This window comes from Orbicella faveolata, unplaced genomic scaffold, assembly GCF_042242905.1.
Source record: "Orbicella faveolata isolate gen_17 unplaced genomic scaffold, um_ofav_v1 contig_15, whole genome shotgun sequence".
In the NCBI taxonomy this organism is placed as follows: Eukaryota; Metazoa; Cnidaria; class Anthozoa; order Scleractinia; family Merulinidae; genus Orbicella; species Orbicella faveolata.
In genome coordinates this window covers 3,160,001-3,177,500 of record NW_028301542.1, presented here as the reverse complement: position 1 = coordinate 3,177,500, position 17,500 = coordinate 3,160,001, and the positions used below count along the sequence as shown (strand labels likewise).

Below are 17,500 nucleotides of genomic sequence, written 5' to 3'. Positions count from 1 at the left end.
ATTTCGCAGAGGGAGCTTTATTTCACCTTATCGCAGCCCCCACCATCAAGACCGGCCCTCACAAGCTCGGGCCGGTTGAACCTGGAGACTGCGAAACGGTGAAATAAGGCTCCTTCTGCGAAATAGTATTTGTTTACTTCCCTCTATACTACTCACAACAAACGGCCCCTTCACAACAAAGGAGTGCGTCATATTAGAAACAAGCGAGCCGGCTGTTATACCGCCCGAGCCGGGATGACTCGAGCGCCAAACAAGTGTGGGTGGCTGACGTGGGGCCGGAAAGAAAGCTGCGAGCTTTCCGAGGCCATCCAAAATCTCCCTCCAGAGCTTCGTGAGATGATTCTCAAGGAGTACATCGTGATAAAAAATAAGGAAAAAAAAGGAAATGGGCTGGGATAAGGTACACAAGCATATTCCAAAACCGGGTTGGGATAAGGTTAACAGGCATATTTCAAAACTGCCTTTCTGCCAATACAGGCAGCAGATTGTGCCGATGGTTATTTGCTTTGAATATGCGGACTGCTTTTTCGAGGGTTGTTGTTTCCCCTGTTTCGAAAGGGATGGAAATCTTCATAAAGCATCGCTAAGCCGGCCGATGGAGCTTATAGAAGCCAGCCCAGAGCACAAGAATTTTTTTAAAGTATGCTCCTCGGATGGTTATAATTGGCACGAGTGGTTCCTTTTTGGCCGGGAGCGTTAGCGAAAAAGGCGGCGACTAACCTTCGTTCGAAGCAAAGTTTTGCGAATTGCGTGACATTTTTCTCAGAAGACTGGAACCAAATATTCCCTCAGGCCCTTGGCCGAGCAGTACAGAAAAACATGGAGGACAACTCAAGATTTTTTTGTTTGGGCCGAAAATAACGAACCAGAACAGAATTTACCAAAAAAAATACGCCCAGCCAACGCGCTTTAAGTGATTTTTTCACCACAGAAGCTGCCGAAGTGAAGCGAGCAGGAGGAAGCGAGAAAATAGCAAGATTCGATCGCAGCGTTCGATCGCTCGTAACATGTGTTATTCCTTGAACAAGGGCCTCGATCGAGCCTGTTGAAGTTTCCTCTGCTTCTCGCATGGCTTCAACGACTTGATATGTTATCTGTCTGACCTCTTTCTGCCAAACGGGCGTAGAAAGTTCAGTGAAAATAAAGCAAATAGCGTGGAACAGCACAATCATTTGGCCTTCAGAAGTGCTGTTGAGATATAATTTATTCAGCCAAGCTCTAAATATAACTCAAGCATGACATCATCTCGCTACCCAAAAGCGCATGCGTATGTGTGAAAACCTGCGAAGGACAGAGAAGCACACCACAAGTTAAAGGAGCGGCGACTGGATCAATGTATATAGCTTGAGTAATTATACTATTGATCAGCAAGCAAATGATGGTGCTTTGGGGCCACCTCTGATTCCTAATACGGCACGTACAGGCGCTTGTCAGGGGTATGGGGTGAGACCGTCCACGGTGATAACCCCAAGTGAACCGCCCCGGCCCATTGGTGACTGAGAGGTGATCAAAGGTCCCTCGAGATCTCAACCCTCGTCCACCTTGTCAGCGGCACGAAAAAGTTCTAGCCGGGGCTAGGCAAAAGAACAGCCAACGCGCACCTCCCGGCAGGATTTTGCTTTTTTGTGTGACCTGTCTCGCAACGTCACGCGTGAAGGTAACGCGGTGTAACACAATCACTTGTTTTTGATAAGACTAAGAGAGAGTTTTGTGTTTTTTCGCTCAAAATTTAGTTCAAATCTGCTGTATAATCCGCAAGTTTTTTTCCATATTCTTCCCGAACCTGGTCCCGAACCTGGTTTCTTATTTTTTTAATATCTGGCTGGATTGGATTTGTTTGTATTCGCGCAAAGTTTGAGCGTAAAGTCTCTTTAAGCTGGCGATATTTCTGCATTTCACGTGTGATCAGTTGAAACTCCGTGTCAGAAACCCGATTATCATTAAGAGCTTGTGAGACAGAGCAGTTTATCGAGTCACGTTTTGCAATAGCCAGAGAATGGATTCTCGAGTGCTTATTGACTTTGCGTTCAAGCTTCAACGGACAGGCCAGTGGAAACTGCGCCAGATAAAGCGGCTATCCCGGCAACAGGCGCGCCGACAACAATTCCAACACCGGTGAGTGATGTTGCAACAGCCCCAGAAGACACAGCTGCCGTGACAGCGCCAAGGCCAACCACGGAATAGTGAAGCGCTTTCCGGGCTTTTTTGTATTTTTTCAAAACAAGCCTGTAATGCTCGACCTCAGCAGATATTTCTTTTTCAATTCTGCTTATCTCGGTTAGCCGGAAATTCTCGGCATTTGTCGTTTCGGGAAGGCTTGGATAGATTCTTCTTTCATTCTCGGCAGGCGGCGCGCTTGGTGGCAACAGATTTGCCGAAGACATTGTGTATATATAGAAATTTAAATTAACTCTAATTCAAAAAGAAGAGGGAAGCCTTTGAAATCAAAGAGTTCGCCATTTTCATCTTTCACGCTAATGGTGATGCTATTTATGAACTCGTCTGTAGAGCAGTCTCGCAAAACATGTTGCGGAGAAACCTGGTAGCTTACCTTTTCATAAGGCTTCCCTTTCACATCAAACAGTGCTAATACATCTGACCTTTTGCCATTGAACAGATTCTTTTGTTTGTCGATTAAATTACAATGAATAAAATATGTCGTCGGATATCTAAACCGTTTTACGAATGTTGTAAGATCCAACTTTCGCCCGATACCAAGCAAACCGGCTAAATCGCGATCAAGTTCTATTGGTTTTGCCCCCAAATTTCTGATTACAAGCTGGCCAAGAGGTTGGTTTATTTCTGTTTCCAACTGTCTATGATGATATTTGTCGAACAGACCGTCTATTTGTTTTGCCATTCTTTCTAAATTATAATGCGCTGGGGGTAATTTACTAACTGACAAAGCTTTGTCTTTGTTTTTATCTCCCAAGGAGGCCGAACCTTCTTTCTTCAAAGTGTCCCAGCTGTTGTACAAACTGCAAGAAATGAGTTTCATGAAATGCACTTTCGATATCGGATTTTCAAAAGATATTGTCCCTCCGTTCTGTTGCGTGACAATAGTGAGAACAACCATTTTTATATTCAACAAATAAAATTGTGTTCAAATAATATGGCGAATATGTGGAATGATATCCGTCAAGATCCCGGGTTCGATGATCCCAAGTTTTTGAAAAAAGAAGATGCTGCAAAGAAAAAGGCATGGACAAACTTTTTAAACCGCTTTCCAAAAGCTGACAAAAGCATGTTCATTTCACAAGCAATGATTGACCGTAAAAAAATGTAACCGCCGAGGTGTTTTTCAAAGAAACCGAAGGCTCGTTTCAAAGCGTCTTCGGCTCAGACAGAAAATATTGGAGCGCCGAAATGAAAAAGGCACTCGGTTTGGGCGACATCGGGGGTTTTCCTTATCAGCTGGCGCCGCTTGGTTCAAAAGTTTCATTGGCCATCCCTGCGGTACCTTTCGACTGCAAAGCACAAAGCTTGAAGAAAATATTCGACGCCCCAATCCAAATCTACGTCACGCCTGACCAATATTTCACGACAAAATTCAGAGAAATATTTCAAGGTACCAAACTCAGGCACACTTCTGCAGCCGAATCAAAACGCTGGTTAGGAGGGCCCGACATGAAATATTGGCCGCAGCAGCTCAACTTCGCGGTTTTCTGTGCGACACAGGGGTGCGGAGCTTCTCGCGAGATCTTTGACAGCGGGATGGATCTCCCCCCGCAGATAAGAGCTTTCTACAAATTCCACGTGTATTTCACGGTCAGGCGCATTTTGTTTCAGCTAGGAGGAATTCAGAGCAGGAGCGCTTTGCCCGGAGACCCGCCTTTCAACCAATACAATAATCATTATGGCGTTGCTTCATACATGCTATGCAGCGAGTTCGGTATTGCCCCCTCGAGCGATTTTCGCTTCACGTACGGGGAAAACCACGGTCTGGGAAGCATTTCCGTGTACGCGTCAGGCGCGGGCGCGACTAAAACTGACTATAAGTACCCGGGATGGTACAAATTCAGCGATGAATGCGGGAAAGGTATTCAAGGAAACCTGATCTATTACATCGAGCCGGGGGCCGCTTCTGATGCTCAAGCGGACTGGGTCGCGCCAAACACCGCGAATGGTTTGACGCAGGCGGGCTTGTCGAGAATAAATCAGTCAATCGAGGCTTTCGTTTACTGCATCCTGAGCGCGCAAGTCAACGTCCGCAGCAGCATTCTCGGCTCTGGCGGTCGGACGAGAGAAGCCCAGAGCGAGTTCCTGGTGCTGATGGAAAGCGCGATCACACAGCCCGACCTGGCCGCGAGCGTGCAAAGGTACCAGCTAGCGGTGGATCAAGCGAAGGTGAGGCTCAATCTCGCTGTAGCCCCCATGGCCTGGCTCATGCCCGCGGAAATGATTATCAACACCGCAAGCACGATCGGTTACAACAACAAGCTGAAACAGGCGGTCTCCGGGAAGAAACTGGGGGTGAACAACGAGGTAAGCCCGGACACAAAAAACGCTGGGCTTAAAATCATGGCAGGTGGCCCGTCAAAAATTAACCCTCCCAACAGCCATCCGTCTAACCCGATACACAAAGCCGCAACAGCCGAATCGAAAAAAACATCTTCATCCGAAACTCAGCAAGCATAGCCGACGGCGCAAAAAATTGAGCCACAGCTCCAGATAAAACACCGCAACACGAAATTAACAAAACGGCGGTAATTGTCGGTGTAGTTGGATTATCGGCGTTGCTGTTCATGGCTTGGCGGTAGTTAACGCTGCTTCTTAAAATATTCTTCGAACAAAAAGGCCACCGCGGCAAGAATGAGCAGCCAGGTGTGCTCGGCCAGAAATCCGACGACTTGGCCGGCGGCTCTGAACAGGAAGCTCACAATCGAGCCAAGCAGCCCGGGCAGTAGAGAACCAAGTTTCGCGGCAATATCTTTGAGGCCATTCCCCAAAGCTTTGCCGGTGGCTTTCAAACCTCTGGTGAGGACCCCGATGACAGCTCCGATTGTGGTCCCGGCGGCGAGAAGAATAGCGGTCAAGGTCACGCCATATTTTTTGAAGATCTCTTTGACCCTTTCCAAGAGAGGCCACCCCCTTTCCCTTTCCGCAATCTGAGTTTGCAAACGCGCGATCTCCTCATTTCTTTCTGCAACTCTGCCTTCTGCGGCTTCTTTTTCGGAGGGCGAGGCATTCTCATCTTGGATGATCGCCTGGTCGTCCTCGTTTTGGTGCTGCAGCTCGCTTTCCTGCTCTTTCAGGTCGTCCAACGGTTTTGTTTGGTTGTACCTTTCTTCCATGGCGTTTGTTTCGCTTTCTTTTTCAGCGATGCTGGCCCTGAGTCTGTCAACCTTGGCTTGTTCCTTTTCTCTGTTTTTTGTTTTTTTCGTAAGCGAATCCAATTCTTTTTTCTTGTTTTCAAGATCGGTTTGATAGTTCTTTTTCAGTTCTTTGAGCCTACGCATCTCTGCTTCACTTTCAAGGTTCGAACCATGTTCGTCCTGAAAGCCGTCGATCTTAGCATCAGTTTGCTCGATTTTACGTCTCAGATCTTCAACTTCTCTCTTTTCTTCTTCTCTTTGCGAGGAGAGTGTTTCCGCCTGTTGTAGTTGGTTTTCAGCTTCTACCAGTCTTTGTTTCATTTCTCTGATAGTATCCCGGTCTTCTACAATGATGACATAAGCTTTACGCCCCAGAGCTGATTCTTTCACTCTTATGAAAGATTTTTGAAGAGTCACGCCGTCTTTTTGGAAAATTCTGTACTCTTTATTAGCGGGCTTCACAACAAGCGAAGTTAGATTCCCTTTTTCTTGACCCAATTTGATTGGACCTAATTTTGCTCTGTTTGCATTCGGGTACAATTTTTTGATATTTTCCCAGCCTTCTTCAATCATGACTTTTTCGTCATCAGGATGAATAAAACCATCGAGCAAAGGGATTTCTTCCAGATAAGAAGTGTCAGGCAGGCCGGACTGCTCGTGAGGACAAGTACTCATTTCCGTTTGTTCGCCCCCGTGGTAGGGGTCGCCAGGTTGGTAGGGAGTGGACGCCGCGCCTGGCTGAAAAGGACGGGTTGTGTCAACCTCTTGTTCGCCTTCATCAGAGTCGTGGTCAAGCCGATTGTCAAGGTCCGGGTCTTCGTGACCAAATTCGCCACCGCCTTCCGCCATGGCGATATATTTCAAGCCTATTATTTTTCAAATTAGAAATAATCGCCGGTGTTTTATACAATGTCAGTTCCAGAGAACCTTCGCCCAACGTACAGTGAAAAGACCGTGCACGCCATGAAGGCCGAGCGCGCGGTCAAACGAATCACCTTTAACCCCTCTGAAGCCAACCCCGGCAATACGCTGTACGTTTACGTGCCCAAGCTAAACGAGAACGAGGTTCTGGTGCCGGGCTCGCTAGCTCTTGTCTTTGACATCGACCTTTCTGAAGGGCACGCCAACAACTTCCTCGTCCAGAATGTCACGCGGGCGCTCGTTGACAGGCTGGTCGTGTCGTTTGCGGGGAGAACCCTACAAGACACGGTTGGGTACGACATCTACAAAACTTTCGAAGACCTTTTCCTTTCTCAGGAAGAGCGCGACAACAGGATTCTCGAAGGGATTCAGAGCGAGGATCTGTCCAAGATCCGCTCAGACGCGGGAGACAAGAAAACCTCAGGCGTCGACGCTGAAAACAAGCTGAACGAGGTATACGGAAAAAAGTACCGGATCAGGCTGGACCATCAGATCTTAACCGACCACGGCGTTTTCTACCCCCAGGCCCTTTACAACGACCTCAAGTTCGCCGTAAAACCTGCCGAAGCTATACACGTGGTCAAAGGCTCCGACACAACCCAGCTGAAATACAAGCTAAAAAATATACAGCTCGAGTACGAAATGATCCGCAGCAAGACTCTGGCAGACGAGGCGCCGAGCGTTTACTCCAGCGGCAAAGAGCTACTTTACGACCACGTGATGCATGACAAAGAGGTGCCCTTCAAAAAAGACGTTGACCCGAGGCTCACCATCAAAGGCAACGCCCAAAGAAGGTCTCTGAAAGCCCTTCTCCTCCTGTTTGTACAGCCGTATACTGCGGGCAATAGAGATTCAGAAAAATTCATCTTCCCCGATCTGACGAAAGTCAGCGTTACGGTCAACGGCTCGCCCAACATGCTTTACAACAATGGCATCGAAGGCAAGGACATGTGGGAAGAGGCCCGCAACTTGTTTGTGAAAGAAAAAAAATAAAACGGAGCACATGGATATGACAAAGTTTTACACCGGTGATAAGTTCGGGCTTGTGATTGATATGCGCACGATGCCTGACCAAAACATGCACGGCAGCGGCACGCGGATTGTGAACAGTACGGACGGTGTCCAGCTGGAAATTGAGCGGAAAACCGAAGGCTCAGGCGACGTGAAATGCCACGTATTCGTTATCGCCGACTCCCAGTTGAACCTTATGGGCAGTCAGCTTGAAGATGTGCAGTATTGAATATGAACATGGATCTCGGCAAGATACCCTTCAACGCTCTCATTGTGGGGCCGACTAATTCTGGCAAATCGAGGTTCGTGGTGGACCAGATCTACGGCCCTTTCCGCGGAAAGTTCGACTACATCGTGCTCATTTGCCCGACGTTCACGCACAACAAGACCTACCACCGGCTTGGCGAAAATGATCCAAGAATGGATGTGATAGTCTGCGAGCAGCACAACGTGGAAAGGTGGTTGAAGCTCGTGAGATGGCTTTTCGTGGGCACCAACACGCTCATAATCCTCGACGACTGCGCGGTCTCCAAAGATGTGAAAGGGCGTACAGGCGAGCTGGTGAATCTCGCCTTTTCTGCCCGGCATATGGGCATCAGCGTTTGGGCGCTGACCCAGAAGTTGACCGGCATAACATCTTCCTTCCGGGAGAACGTGGCGGCGACCGTCCTCTTTTACACCCCCTCGATGATTACGCCGGCGAGCTCTTCCCGGATGAGTACAGAGGATTGATTTCAAAGCTGAAAGAGCGAAAGTTCTCTTATCTTGTGTTCGCACTTCGCCACCCCTACGGGGTAAAGTTATTTGAATAAAAAAAATTAAAGTTGTATATAGCCTTGCACAATGGTCAGAGAAGACGCCGCGTTAGCAGACGTTATGAACCTTCTTCAAACCGAGCCCGAGCCGTCGAGCGGTCCCGCAGGTGGCCTTGTTCAAACCGCCCCCGGACCTGACATTCCTGCTCTTCGCGAGCAGCTGGCCGTGCTCGTGTCCACAGGCAAAGCCAAAGAGGCCATCGGAGTGCAGCTTACCCACGAGCAGGTGAAGCGCCTGAGCGACAAAGAGGTCGAGAAATTCACCAAACGCTACGAGACGTACGTGGGCTCGAAGACAACGGAAAGCCTGATCGACAGCTTCATTTTTCTTGCAACCAAAGTGGTCGGAATGACCGTCAAAATTAAAGACATCGAGCCTTATCAGAAAGAGCTCAGAAACGACTACATCTTGAACAAAGAGCTCTCCAATCTGGTCGGCAACCTCGCTTTGAAGTGCGGCCGGTTTCTTGCTGCGGCCAACGCGGTCTTCATCACCACGAAACATGTTGATTTCAGTCCACATTTGCCGAAGCCGAGCCACCCTCCTCGTGATGAACACAGTTGTCCGCTTGAGGGCGTTGATGAAGTACCCGGCTCAGCAACTGCAGAATAACTTGCCAGCAATCATCAACAACTGCTGAGGGCTTGCCGAGAAATTGTTAGCAATTAAGCTTTTTTCATTTGCTTATAATACGGTTCGCTTCAGAATGTCTACCGAACAAGCCGAGAGCGCACCTGCCGTCACGGCGCCTCAAGTTGAGACCCGGGCAGCACCTGCCGCCGATGTCACACAGCAAGCGACAACTCCGACTGCAAAAACGCAGCGCGTAAAAAACCCCAAGCGTGTGGCTGCTGGAAAAATGGTTGCCGAAAGAACGCGGCTGGCCCGGGAAGAACAGAAGAAAGCGGCTGAGGCTTATCACGCGGAAAAGGAAGTGAAAGCCGCCACAGAGGCCCTGGACCAACCCCGTCTACAGAAGGTGAAAGCCCAAAGAGCGAAATCCCAAAGAGCGGCGGCCTCAGCGCCAACCAATGGATCGCTATTGGCGGCATAGGCACTTCCCTGTTCCTGGCCTATTACACACGTGAAGAGCTCAAGGCAATGGCCAAGTCCGCGTCCGACAAATTCAAGTCTGTGTTCGGCATATTCAAAACGCCGGAGCCCGCGCCTGAGCCCGCGCGTGTCGAGGCAGAACCTGCTCGCGCGACACGGCCAAGAGGATTAAGAAAAATTCTTTGAACATTTGCGTGTGATGTGTATCGCGATGTCGTCGAACCCATCCTTTGCGCATGTTCTCATCTCTACAGCCGCAATTGGCGGAATTACGGTATTATGGCTCGAATTTACCGGGAAAGCTTTCCATAAGGTGGTGCAACTTTCCAAAGAAATGTTTGCCGATAAGGCCGCAGAAGAAAGACAAAGACAAAGAGAAATAGGCCAAGAAGTAAGAAGAAAAGTATCAGAAATAATAGAAAGAAAAGAAGAAGAAGCCGCGGGAAAGACAGATTAATTTTCTTTTAAACTTTCCCGAGTGGAATGTATCAACATGTTCACAGTTGATGTTCCCAAGTTTCTCGTCTGTTTCTTCACCTTTTTAACTATCTCGCATGTGTTGTACGACATAAATAAAACGGTCATTTGCGCGACAGGCGATCCTTTTTAGTGCAGCATTTGACGGCGAGGTTGCAGAAGAAGAGGCGTTGTGTGCCAAGTGCGCAGAAAAGGACGCTGGGAAGACAGATTAATTTTGTTTTAAACTTTCGTTCTTTTCTTATAACGAACGCACCATGTCCGACAACAAGCTTGTCAAGACCGTCATTGACGCCACTACTCTCACGGGATTAGCCGCGGGCATCGGCTGGGTCGCAAAAAAGGTTGTGAAAGAGGATTTCACTCCTAATCCCAGCAGCAGCGTTATGAATTTCGTGAAGTTCACCGCCGTCATGGCGGGCAGCATTGCGCTAAAAGAGTACCTTGAGGACCAGAAAATCCTCCCCGTCGGCGTTTGAAGAAAAAAACATCATTATAGCGCAATGCCGCGTTCTTATTTGCCCATCAAAGCCTTCACAACGGCTGCGCTGTACTTTTTTGCATCAAATATGATCTATTATGTCTTTGAAGCCATTGATTTTGTTTGGGCGGTTAAGATTGTCACCCGCGAAGACTCCGGTTCTGAGGATCAAGACTCCGCTTTTGAGGATCTTGATACTGAGGAATTACCATTACCGGAGAAATGTCCTTCACCTCCTCCCTACGAACCCCCGCCACCGCCATACGAGAACGATTAAAAAAAAGATTATACAACATATACAATGGCGAGCATCGCGATCATGATTGGCGGGGCTGTGTTGAACGCCACGGCTTTCATCGGTGGCAATTATCTGGTGAGGGCGCTCGGCGGGGGCGAGAAAGCCGCGCTTGAAGAAAAAAAGCGTTACGACAAAGCTCTCGAAGATTATCGAGCGGCTTACGCCAAATACACGCGCGACCGAACACAACTTCTCGACTGGATCGCGACCAACGCGCAAACAAAGGTGCAGGCCAAGCAGAACTTCACCAACACCGACTACGCCTTCAAACTCTACAACCGGGCGCATCCTGACGAACAGATGACGCCCCCCAAGGAGCCCAAGTTCACAGATTTCTATCAGCCAAGCGAGCAGCAGAAAAAGGGCGAACTCGCGTTCGTGGGCGCCGTGGCGCTCGCTCTGGACTACGCGGCCTTCCGGTTCCTTTAAACTTTTTTACACCTTACTTATATGGACGCCAAACTCACGAAGATTTACTACGGCCCCGGGGGCTACTGGAAAGGTATCGCCGTGATCAAAAAATTAGCCGAGGCCGCCAAGGTACCTGAAGAAACCGCAAAAAACTGGCTGATCAGGCAAGCGCTCTGGCAGATATTCCTCCCCGCGCCGAAGCGGATTCCTCGCCCGAAATTCGACGTTCCCACACCCAACAAGGTCCATCAGGCGGACTTTCTTTTTCTGCCGCACGACAAGCTCCCTCGCGGCCGCAAAGTTTTCAAATACGCGCTGACCGTTGTCGACGTGGCCAGCCGCTTCAAAGAGGCCGAACCCCTGACTTCGAAGAATTCTGATGAGGTCGCCCAGGCCTTTCAGAAGATTTACAAGCGCGGGCCTCTGGAATGGCCTGAAATGCTGTAGGTTGACCCCGGTCGCGAATTCATGGGCGCTGTCACACAAGAGATGGACAAGCACAAGACATATAGCCGGCGCGGGCGCGTTGACGTTCACCGCGACCAGGCCATTGTTGAACGTTTCAACCGCACTCTGGCTGAGCGCTTGTTCGGGCACCAGTACGCCGTGGAAATGCTTCTCCCTGAGGGCAAGCGGTCCACTGCCTGGGTGAAAAGACTTCCTGAAGTTGTTTCGGCTCTGAACAACGAGGTCACAAGCCTTATCGGCAAGAAACCCGCTGTCGCCATCAAAGAAAAATCTGTTTATTCAAGGCCGTCGACACCTTACACGAGGCCTGTCGGAAAACGCGAAAAAATCCTGCCCCCTCTTGTCCAAGTTCGTTATCTCTACCAGCCTGGCGAGCTTGAAGGGGGCGTGACAAGAGCCACGGATCTAATCTGGTCTTTGAAAGTTTACAGCATTGAAAGATCTTTTTCCAAACCGGATCAACCCGTTCTCTACTATCTGCGCGACGGGCCCAAGCGCGGCTTCGTCCGTGAAGAACTTCTAGTTGTCCCTCCGAACACTACTCTTCCTCCGGCTGACGTGAACTAGATGTGATGTTCGATTGGCTCGGTGTGTATTCCGTCGGGCAGCACCCACCGTTTGTCGTAATAAGCGCTCAGCTCCAGCTTCTCCTGCTCGTAAGTGACCATCTGCCCGTCCCGCATCCTGAAACCTCTGTTGGTTGCCATATCTTTGCTGCCTTCCAGCGCTTCCTCGAACCTCTGCCACGTTATCTCGTTCTGCTTCTTCGACACCTCCTTCGTGCTGAACTTCTTTTGTTCACCCTCTCCTTCGTCGACATAATAACACGTCGAGCAGAGCGCGATCATCCGGCTGCCCTCGCACTCAAGCTTGAAGAGACCCGGGGTCCGGCCGCTCCACTTGTCCCAAGCCAGCCATTGATTTTTTTCCGCCTCGAATTCCGCCTTCAGCTCTGGCCGGACGACGTCCTCGAGCCGCTCGCCCGAGATCGCCATGTAGTTGCTGTCCGTGTCCATCTGCATTAGCTCGAAATCTCTTCTGTCGACGTACTTGTCGAGAAAGTCGAAGTAGAATTCCAGCATCCGCAGCTTCGCCAGCTGGTAGACAGCGATTCCGATCTGGAACGGCCGCCTGATCGTGATCCGGGACTTGCGGCTTTCCAGCTCGTAGGCCTCCCCGATCTCTTCGAGGTCTTCGAAATACGCGCTCCGCAGCGCTCTGTCGACAACCTTCTCGTATTTCGTGTAGATCACGTTCGTTTGTCGCTCCAACGCTTCGATCAGTTTCCCGTAACCGCTGTTCCCGAGGAGTTTGAACACATCGGCGAGAAGCGCCTTGCTGTCCACGTCTCCTGTCCGGCGCGCCTCTGTCACCTGATCCACGAACCAGGGGAAGATCTTTCCCGGTTCGTAGTCGATTGTTCTGAAAACTCTCGTGACAACAGCCCCATGGTTCACGTACCACAGCAGCAGAGGGGCGTACACCAGCATCCGTTCTGCAGACAGCGCCCCCACGAGCTTTCTCCCGTCTCCGCGCTGCCTGCCCGTTCTCCCCAAGTACTCTTTCATGTGTTCCGGCACAGCTTCAGCGGGAACCTGCTTGTTGTAGAAGAAAGGGCACATCTCCTCGAACTTTGGCCACAAGCGCTCCGGGATCTCTATGTCGATTTAAGCGAAGCCGAACCACTCCCCGGCTTTCAACCGGCGAATCAGAACTTCCGCCGCTTCCGCTTGGCGGTCATCGCTGTAGTACTTGACCTTCTCCTTCCCGCATGGCATTTCTCTCGGCATGGTCGAGAGATAGAGAGCGCTGGCGTCGAAACCGAGAATCTTTTTGCAAAGACGCGGTTCTTCGAACTGATGCGACCTTATCCGTGTCACACAGGCCTCGTGCCGTCTTTTGAAAACCAGGCTCGGCCCGCCAACAACCGCCCTTTTTAAAATTTCGTAAGCCTCTCTGCCAGGGCTATAAAGGTCTGCGCCGCGCTCGATCGCTCCCCGTAGCAAGTAGTGCAAACTGACCCCGGGGATGCTCACAGCGTCTTTCAGAATGTCGATTCCTCTTTGGGTGTAGAAGCTTTTCATCTTTTCCAACGCCTCGAGGCCGGGCGCCACATCAAGATTGTTGTAATAACACAGCCAGTCTTTGAATGTGCGCATAACCTTTTCTTTGAACAGCCGCTGGCACCCCTCCCACTCTTCCCGCGTTAGAACGTAGCCGCCCTTCAGCTTCGAATACCAGGCCTCGTATTCAGGGAGCCCGGGGTAATCCAACTTTTCGTAGGTGTTGAACCATTCGTAGGGGAACCACGATTTCACTGTCTTGCATCCGTAAGCTTTCACCCATTTGTCATAGCTCGTCCCCGGGCCGAGATAGTTGATGATGTCGGGGAAACGGGCCCCCCTGGTGAGCAAGAACATGACTTTGTTCGCCTTTTTCGCGACCCTGATCTTCTTTTCTTTCTCAGCAAGAACGCCGACAAAGTAGTTTTTGATCAGATTGAGGTCATAGGTGCCCGAGTTGAACCCCAATATTGGTACCTGGTCGCACCATTCGCGAATTCTTTCCCACTGCTCTTTTGGAAGCAGGTGCACGTGGACATCCGTGGAAGGGACAGCCGTGGTATTGGAACACCGTCATCGTTTCGTGGTTGTACCCGTCAACAGGAGAGGCCTTCATTTTTCCATTTCCCCGCTTTAGCCATCTCTCGCCCCCATGACCGCACATTGCGTGGTGGATGTGGATTCCCCGGTGCTTCGCTTCTCGCTCCAGCCACAGAATCGCTTGAACGGATGCTGAGCCCTTCGGGGGGTACATCACTTTCTCGAAGGCCGTCAGGGGCGCTTCCACTTTTGTCCCCGGGAAATAGATTACCGCTTTTCCCGCCTTGCAGGTTTCGTGATGCCGCTTGAGATTGCAAGCTTGTGTGAATCTCTGTCCGCAATGAGTGCATGCATATGTTTTCGCCAGCTTCGTGATGTCTTTTATCAAGAAAGCGTGGCCTTCGTAGACACCTATCGTCAAAATGTTTTTGATTTAGGGGTTCGGATTTGTTCTTAGGCGCCAAACCACTTCTCCGTCTCGAAGACGCTCTGGCTCGTAGACACGTATTCCGAGCCAAGATGAGACTAACGAGCCCTCTTTCAGATGGGCTTCCACCTTGTCAAGCTCGTCCAGAGACGTTTTTCTGAAGTTCGGTGGAATGGTCTTGAGCTTATGGAAACTCTGGGCCAGTCTTCGAGCTTCTTTCGTGCAACGGTCTGCGCGCGCCCCTCGGTGCACAGCGAGGCACCGCCATAGGCTCAGGTTGTCTTCGTACGTGTCCAAAGTAACCATCGCCCGGCCATGGGCAAGGTTGCGCAGCCAGTCAGGCAAAGGCCCTGTTCCCACCAACGGCTGCCTGTCAAGCACAACCTTCAAGTCAACGTTGAAAAAGCCTTCAAAAACCCACTTCGTGCTGGGCCTTTCAACTCTTTCGTTGTCGAGACGCCGTTCTTCCTGGCGGATGAGCCATTTTTCCGCGTCTTCCAGTTTGTTGAACCACTGTGAGCCCTTGGGGTTCGAGTAGTACACGATCACCGTTCCATCCTCAATGTTGCGCAACTGGTACGCGAAAACATGCCTCAGATAGAAGGACGTGCTTACTCTTTCGCGTATATTCGCCATAAAGTCTGGCGTTAGGTTTCTCCCCAGACCTCTGATGAAGCGCCATCGAATGAAACGCCGGCCTGTGCTCTCTTCCCCTTCTTTCTCTGCGTCATCGAACAGGTCCAAAATATCCTTCTGAAAGTCTGACACTGTTCTGATTTTCCGCGCAGGGAAGGGGTCGTACTCCCTCAGAAGCTCCTGCGTTTTTCTCGACTTTCTTTGGCGTGGAGGGGCTTTTGGCTGGTAAGGCTTCGGAAGAAGTGGCTTTTGCAGATGCGCCTGCGTTTCTTGAGAAATTGGTTCATCCAGCACGTTCTGGACAATCTTTCTTACCGCTGGCGCGTTTTCTGCAAGAAGTTCGTCGAAATAACGCAATACCGCGGGATCAATTTTTGCGAGTTCTTCTTCCAGTCTTTCTTGAATGTTGGAAGACATAGTTCCTTGCGTTATAACCGAAGGTTACATTTCTCTAACTGCTGTGTTTCTTTCAGCTCGCGCAAAACAAGTTGAAAAATTCTATTTGCTTTTTCCCGCTTGCGGTTAAGCCGCATTCTTAGCGCGTTACCACCGCACGGCTTGCAGAGAAAGTAGCTGCACAGAAGGCCGACTCCCCAGACTCTGCAGGGCTCTGGCATTTTCATTCCTTTTTTCAGCTGATAGTTGTGCTGCCCGCAATAATCCCCATAACAACGCTTTCCGCAGCTTTCTTTCCGGCCCCACGTCAGCCACCCACACTTGTTTGGCGCTCGAGTCATCCCGGCTCGGGCGGTATAACAGCCGGCTCGCTTGTTTCTAATATGACGCACTCCTTTGTTGTGAAGGGGCCGTTTGTTGTGAGTAGTATAGAGGGAAGTAAACAAATACTATTTCTCAGAGGGAGCCTTATTTCACCGTTTCGCAGTCTCCAGGTTCAACCGGCCCGAGCTTGTGAGGGCCGGTCTTGATGGTGGGGGCTGCGATAAGGTGAAATAAGGCTCCCTCTGCGAAATGGTATTTGTTTACTTCCCTCTATACTACTGGGACTCTAAACTAATTCGAAAAGACTTTGGTTTCCAATGATATGAAGAGAGGGAAAATTTTTGAACGTTTGGTTATGAGATCCCTGGCCGAAATATAGCCTCTCTTTAACTCACTTAGTGACTAGAAAGTCGCCGAAACCGGGCTACGCGGAGTGTGAATTTGACAAACTTTTAGGTCGATTTTACGGATGTCGGGCGATATTTCCGAGTCCCAGGGACTCTAAACTAATTTGAGAAGGCTTTGGTTTTCAGGGAAATGGAAAAAGGAAAACTTTTTGAACGCTTGGTTATGAGTAGTCTAGCCGAAATATAGCCCCTCTTTAACTTACTTAGTGACCAGAAAGTCGCGGAGACCGGGCTACGCAGAGCGTGATTTTGACCAACTTTGGGTCGATGTCCTGGAACTTGGGCGATTTTTTCAAATCCCAGGGACTTTAAACTAATTCAAGGAAGCTTTGGTTTTCAGTGAAATGGACAGAGGAAAAATTTTTGAACGCTTGGTTAAGAGCAGTCTGGCCGAAGTATAGCCATTTAGTCACTAGAAAGTAGCCGAGACTGGGCTATGCTCAGCGTGATTTTGACCAACTTTGGGTCGATTTCCAACATATGGACGATATTTCCGAGTCTCACAGACTCTAAACTAATTCGAGAAGACTTTGGGTTTCAGTGAAATGAACAGAGGAAAACTTTTTGAACGCTTGGTTATGAGCAGTCTAGCCGAAATATTGCCCCTCTTTAACCCACTTAGTGACTAGAAAGTCGCCGAGACCGGCCAGGGCTACGCGCAGCGTGATTTTGACCAACTTTGGGTCGATATCCAGGAATTTGGGCGATATTTCCGAGTCGCAGGGACCCTAAACTAATTCGAGAGGACTTTGGCTTTCAGTGAAATGGAAAGAGGAAAAATGTTTGAACGCTCGGTTATGAGCAGTCTGGCCGAAATATAGCCCCTTTTTAACTCGCTTAGCGACTAGAAAGTCGCCGAGACCGCATTTTGACCAACTTTGGGTCGATTTCCAAAAACTTGGGTGATATTTCCGAGTCCTAGGGACTCTAAACTAATTCGAGAAGTTTTTGGTTTTCAGTGAAATGGACAGAGGAACAATTTTTGAACGCTTGGTTATGAGCAATCTGGCCGAAATATAGCCACATAGCGACTAAAGAGTCGCCGAGACCGGGCTGCGAGCAGCGTGATTTTAACCAAGTTTAGGTCGATTTCCAGGAACTTGGGCGATAGTTACGAGTCCCAGGGACTCTAAACTAATTCGAGAATACTTTGGTTTTCAGTGAAATGGACAGAGGAAAAATTTTTGAACGCTTGGTTATGAGCAGTCTGGCCGAAATATAGTGACTGGGACTCTAAAGCACTCTTAATATCGTGACTTCATTTTAAAGCTTGTCTCATATTCCATCGGCCTTTTCTGGTTTATTTTTTATTTAATACCATCGATATGTCACTGAAACAGATTATGACGCCTTCCCTGGCCGCAAGACGAAGAACCCTAGTGAGAGTATGTAAGGAATGCTAGGAAAATTTCCTACCATTTCTCTGCGGTACTTACAGTAGAAGCCCCGTGCGTCC

General features: G+C 49.6%; 5 protein-coding genes and 1 pseudogene across 5 annotated transcripts; 3 read left to right on the top strand and 3 right to left on the bottom strand.

Moving 5' to 3' along the window:
• Nucleotides 1-4,760: 4,760 nt before the first annotated feature.
• On the bottom strand, nucleotides 4,761-6,179 carry LOC149113139 (uncharacterized). Its single transcript, XM_089287956.1, has one exon. The coding sequence runs from the start codon at nucleotides 6,162-6,164 to the stop codon at nucleotides 4,761-4,763; it is 1,404 nt and encodes a 467-aa protein (XP_089144082.1). The 5' UTR covers nucleotides 6,165-6,179.
• A 20-nt stretch (nucleotides 6,180-6,199) lies between these two features.
• On the top strand, nucleotides 6,200-8,065 carry LOC149113138 (uncharacterized; annotated as a pseudogene).
• A 15-nt stretch (nucleotides 8,066-8,080) lies between these two features.
• On the top strand, nucleotides 8,081-8,993 carry LOC149113137 (uncharacterized). The gene has a single exon (XM_089287958.1). The coding sequence runs from the start codon at nucleotides 8,091-8,093 to the stop codon at nucleotides 8,673-8,675; it is 585 nt and encodes a 194-aa protein (XP_089144084.1). The 5' UTR covers nucleotides 8,081-8,090; the 3' UTR covers nucleotides 8,676-8,993.
• An 884-nt stretch (nucleotides 8,994-9,877) lies between these two features.
• On the top strand, nucleotides 9,878-11,586 carry LOC149113136 (uncharacterized). The gene has a single exon (XM_089287959.1). It carries the CDS (start codon nucleotides 10,376-10,378, stop codon nucleotides 10,799-10,801), a length of 426 nt encoding a protein of 141 aa, XP_089144085.1. The 5' UTR covers nucleotides 9,878-10,375; the 3' UTR covers nucleotides 10,802-11,586.
• Nucleotides 11,587-11,731: 145 nt separating this feature from the next.
• On the bottom strand, nucleotides 11,732-13,511 carry LOC149113135 (uncharacterized). The gene is made up of 2 exons (XM_089287961.1): nucleotides 12,923-13,511; nucleotides 11,732-12,538 (listed from the first exon to the last, which is right to left on the bottom strand). The coding sequence occupies exons 1-2, from the start codon at nucleotides 13,408-13,410 to the stop codon at nucleotides 11,815-11,817; spliced, it is 1,212 nt and encodes a 403-aa protein (XP_089144087.1). The 5' UTR covers nucleotides 13,411-13,511; the 3' UTR covers nucleotides 11,732-11,814.
• A 776-nt stretch (nucleotides 13,512-14,287) lies between these two features.
• Nucleotides 14,288-16,217, bottom strand: LOC149113134 (uncharacterized). The gene has a single exon (XM_089287957.1). The coding sequence runs from the start codon at nucleotides 15,332-15,334 to the stop codon at nucleotides 14,288-14,290; it is 1,047 nt and encodes a 348-aa protein (XP_089144083.1). The 5' UTR covers nucleotides 15,335-16,217.
• Between the last annotated feature and the right edge of the window lie 1,283 nt (nucleotides 16,218-17,500).

What these genes read in the sequence shown, in the direction of transcription:
- LOC149113137 (XM_089287958.1), top strand. Translation starts at nt 8,091, where the DNA reads ATGGTCAGAGAAGACGCCGCGTTAGCAGACGTTATGAACCTTCTTCAA.
- LOC149113134 (XM_089287957.1), bottom strand. Translation starts at nt 15,334, where the DNA reads ATGTCTTCCAACATTCAAGAAAGACTGGAAGAAGAACTCGCAAAAATT.
- LOC149113135 (XM_089287961.1), bottom strand. Translation starts at nt 13,410, where the DNA reads ATGCGCACATTCAAAGACTGGCTGTGTTATTACAACAATCTTGATGTG. An exon ending in GGGGAGTGGTTCGGCTTCGC is followed by an intron (nt 12,539 to 12,922) that starts TTAAATCGACAT and finishes CAGCGGTTACGG; the next exon opens with GAAACTGATCGAAGCGTTGG.
- LOC149113139 (XM_089287956.1), bottom strand. Translation starts at nt 6,164, where the DNA reads ATGGCGGAAGGCGGTGGCGAATTTGGTCACGAAGACCCGGACCTTGAC.
- LOC149113136 (XM_089287959.1), top strand. Translation starts at nt 10,376, where the DNA reads ATGGCGAGCATCGCGATCATGATTGGCGGGGCTGTGTTGAACGCCACG.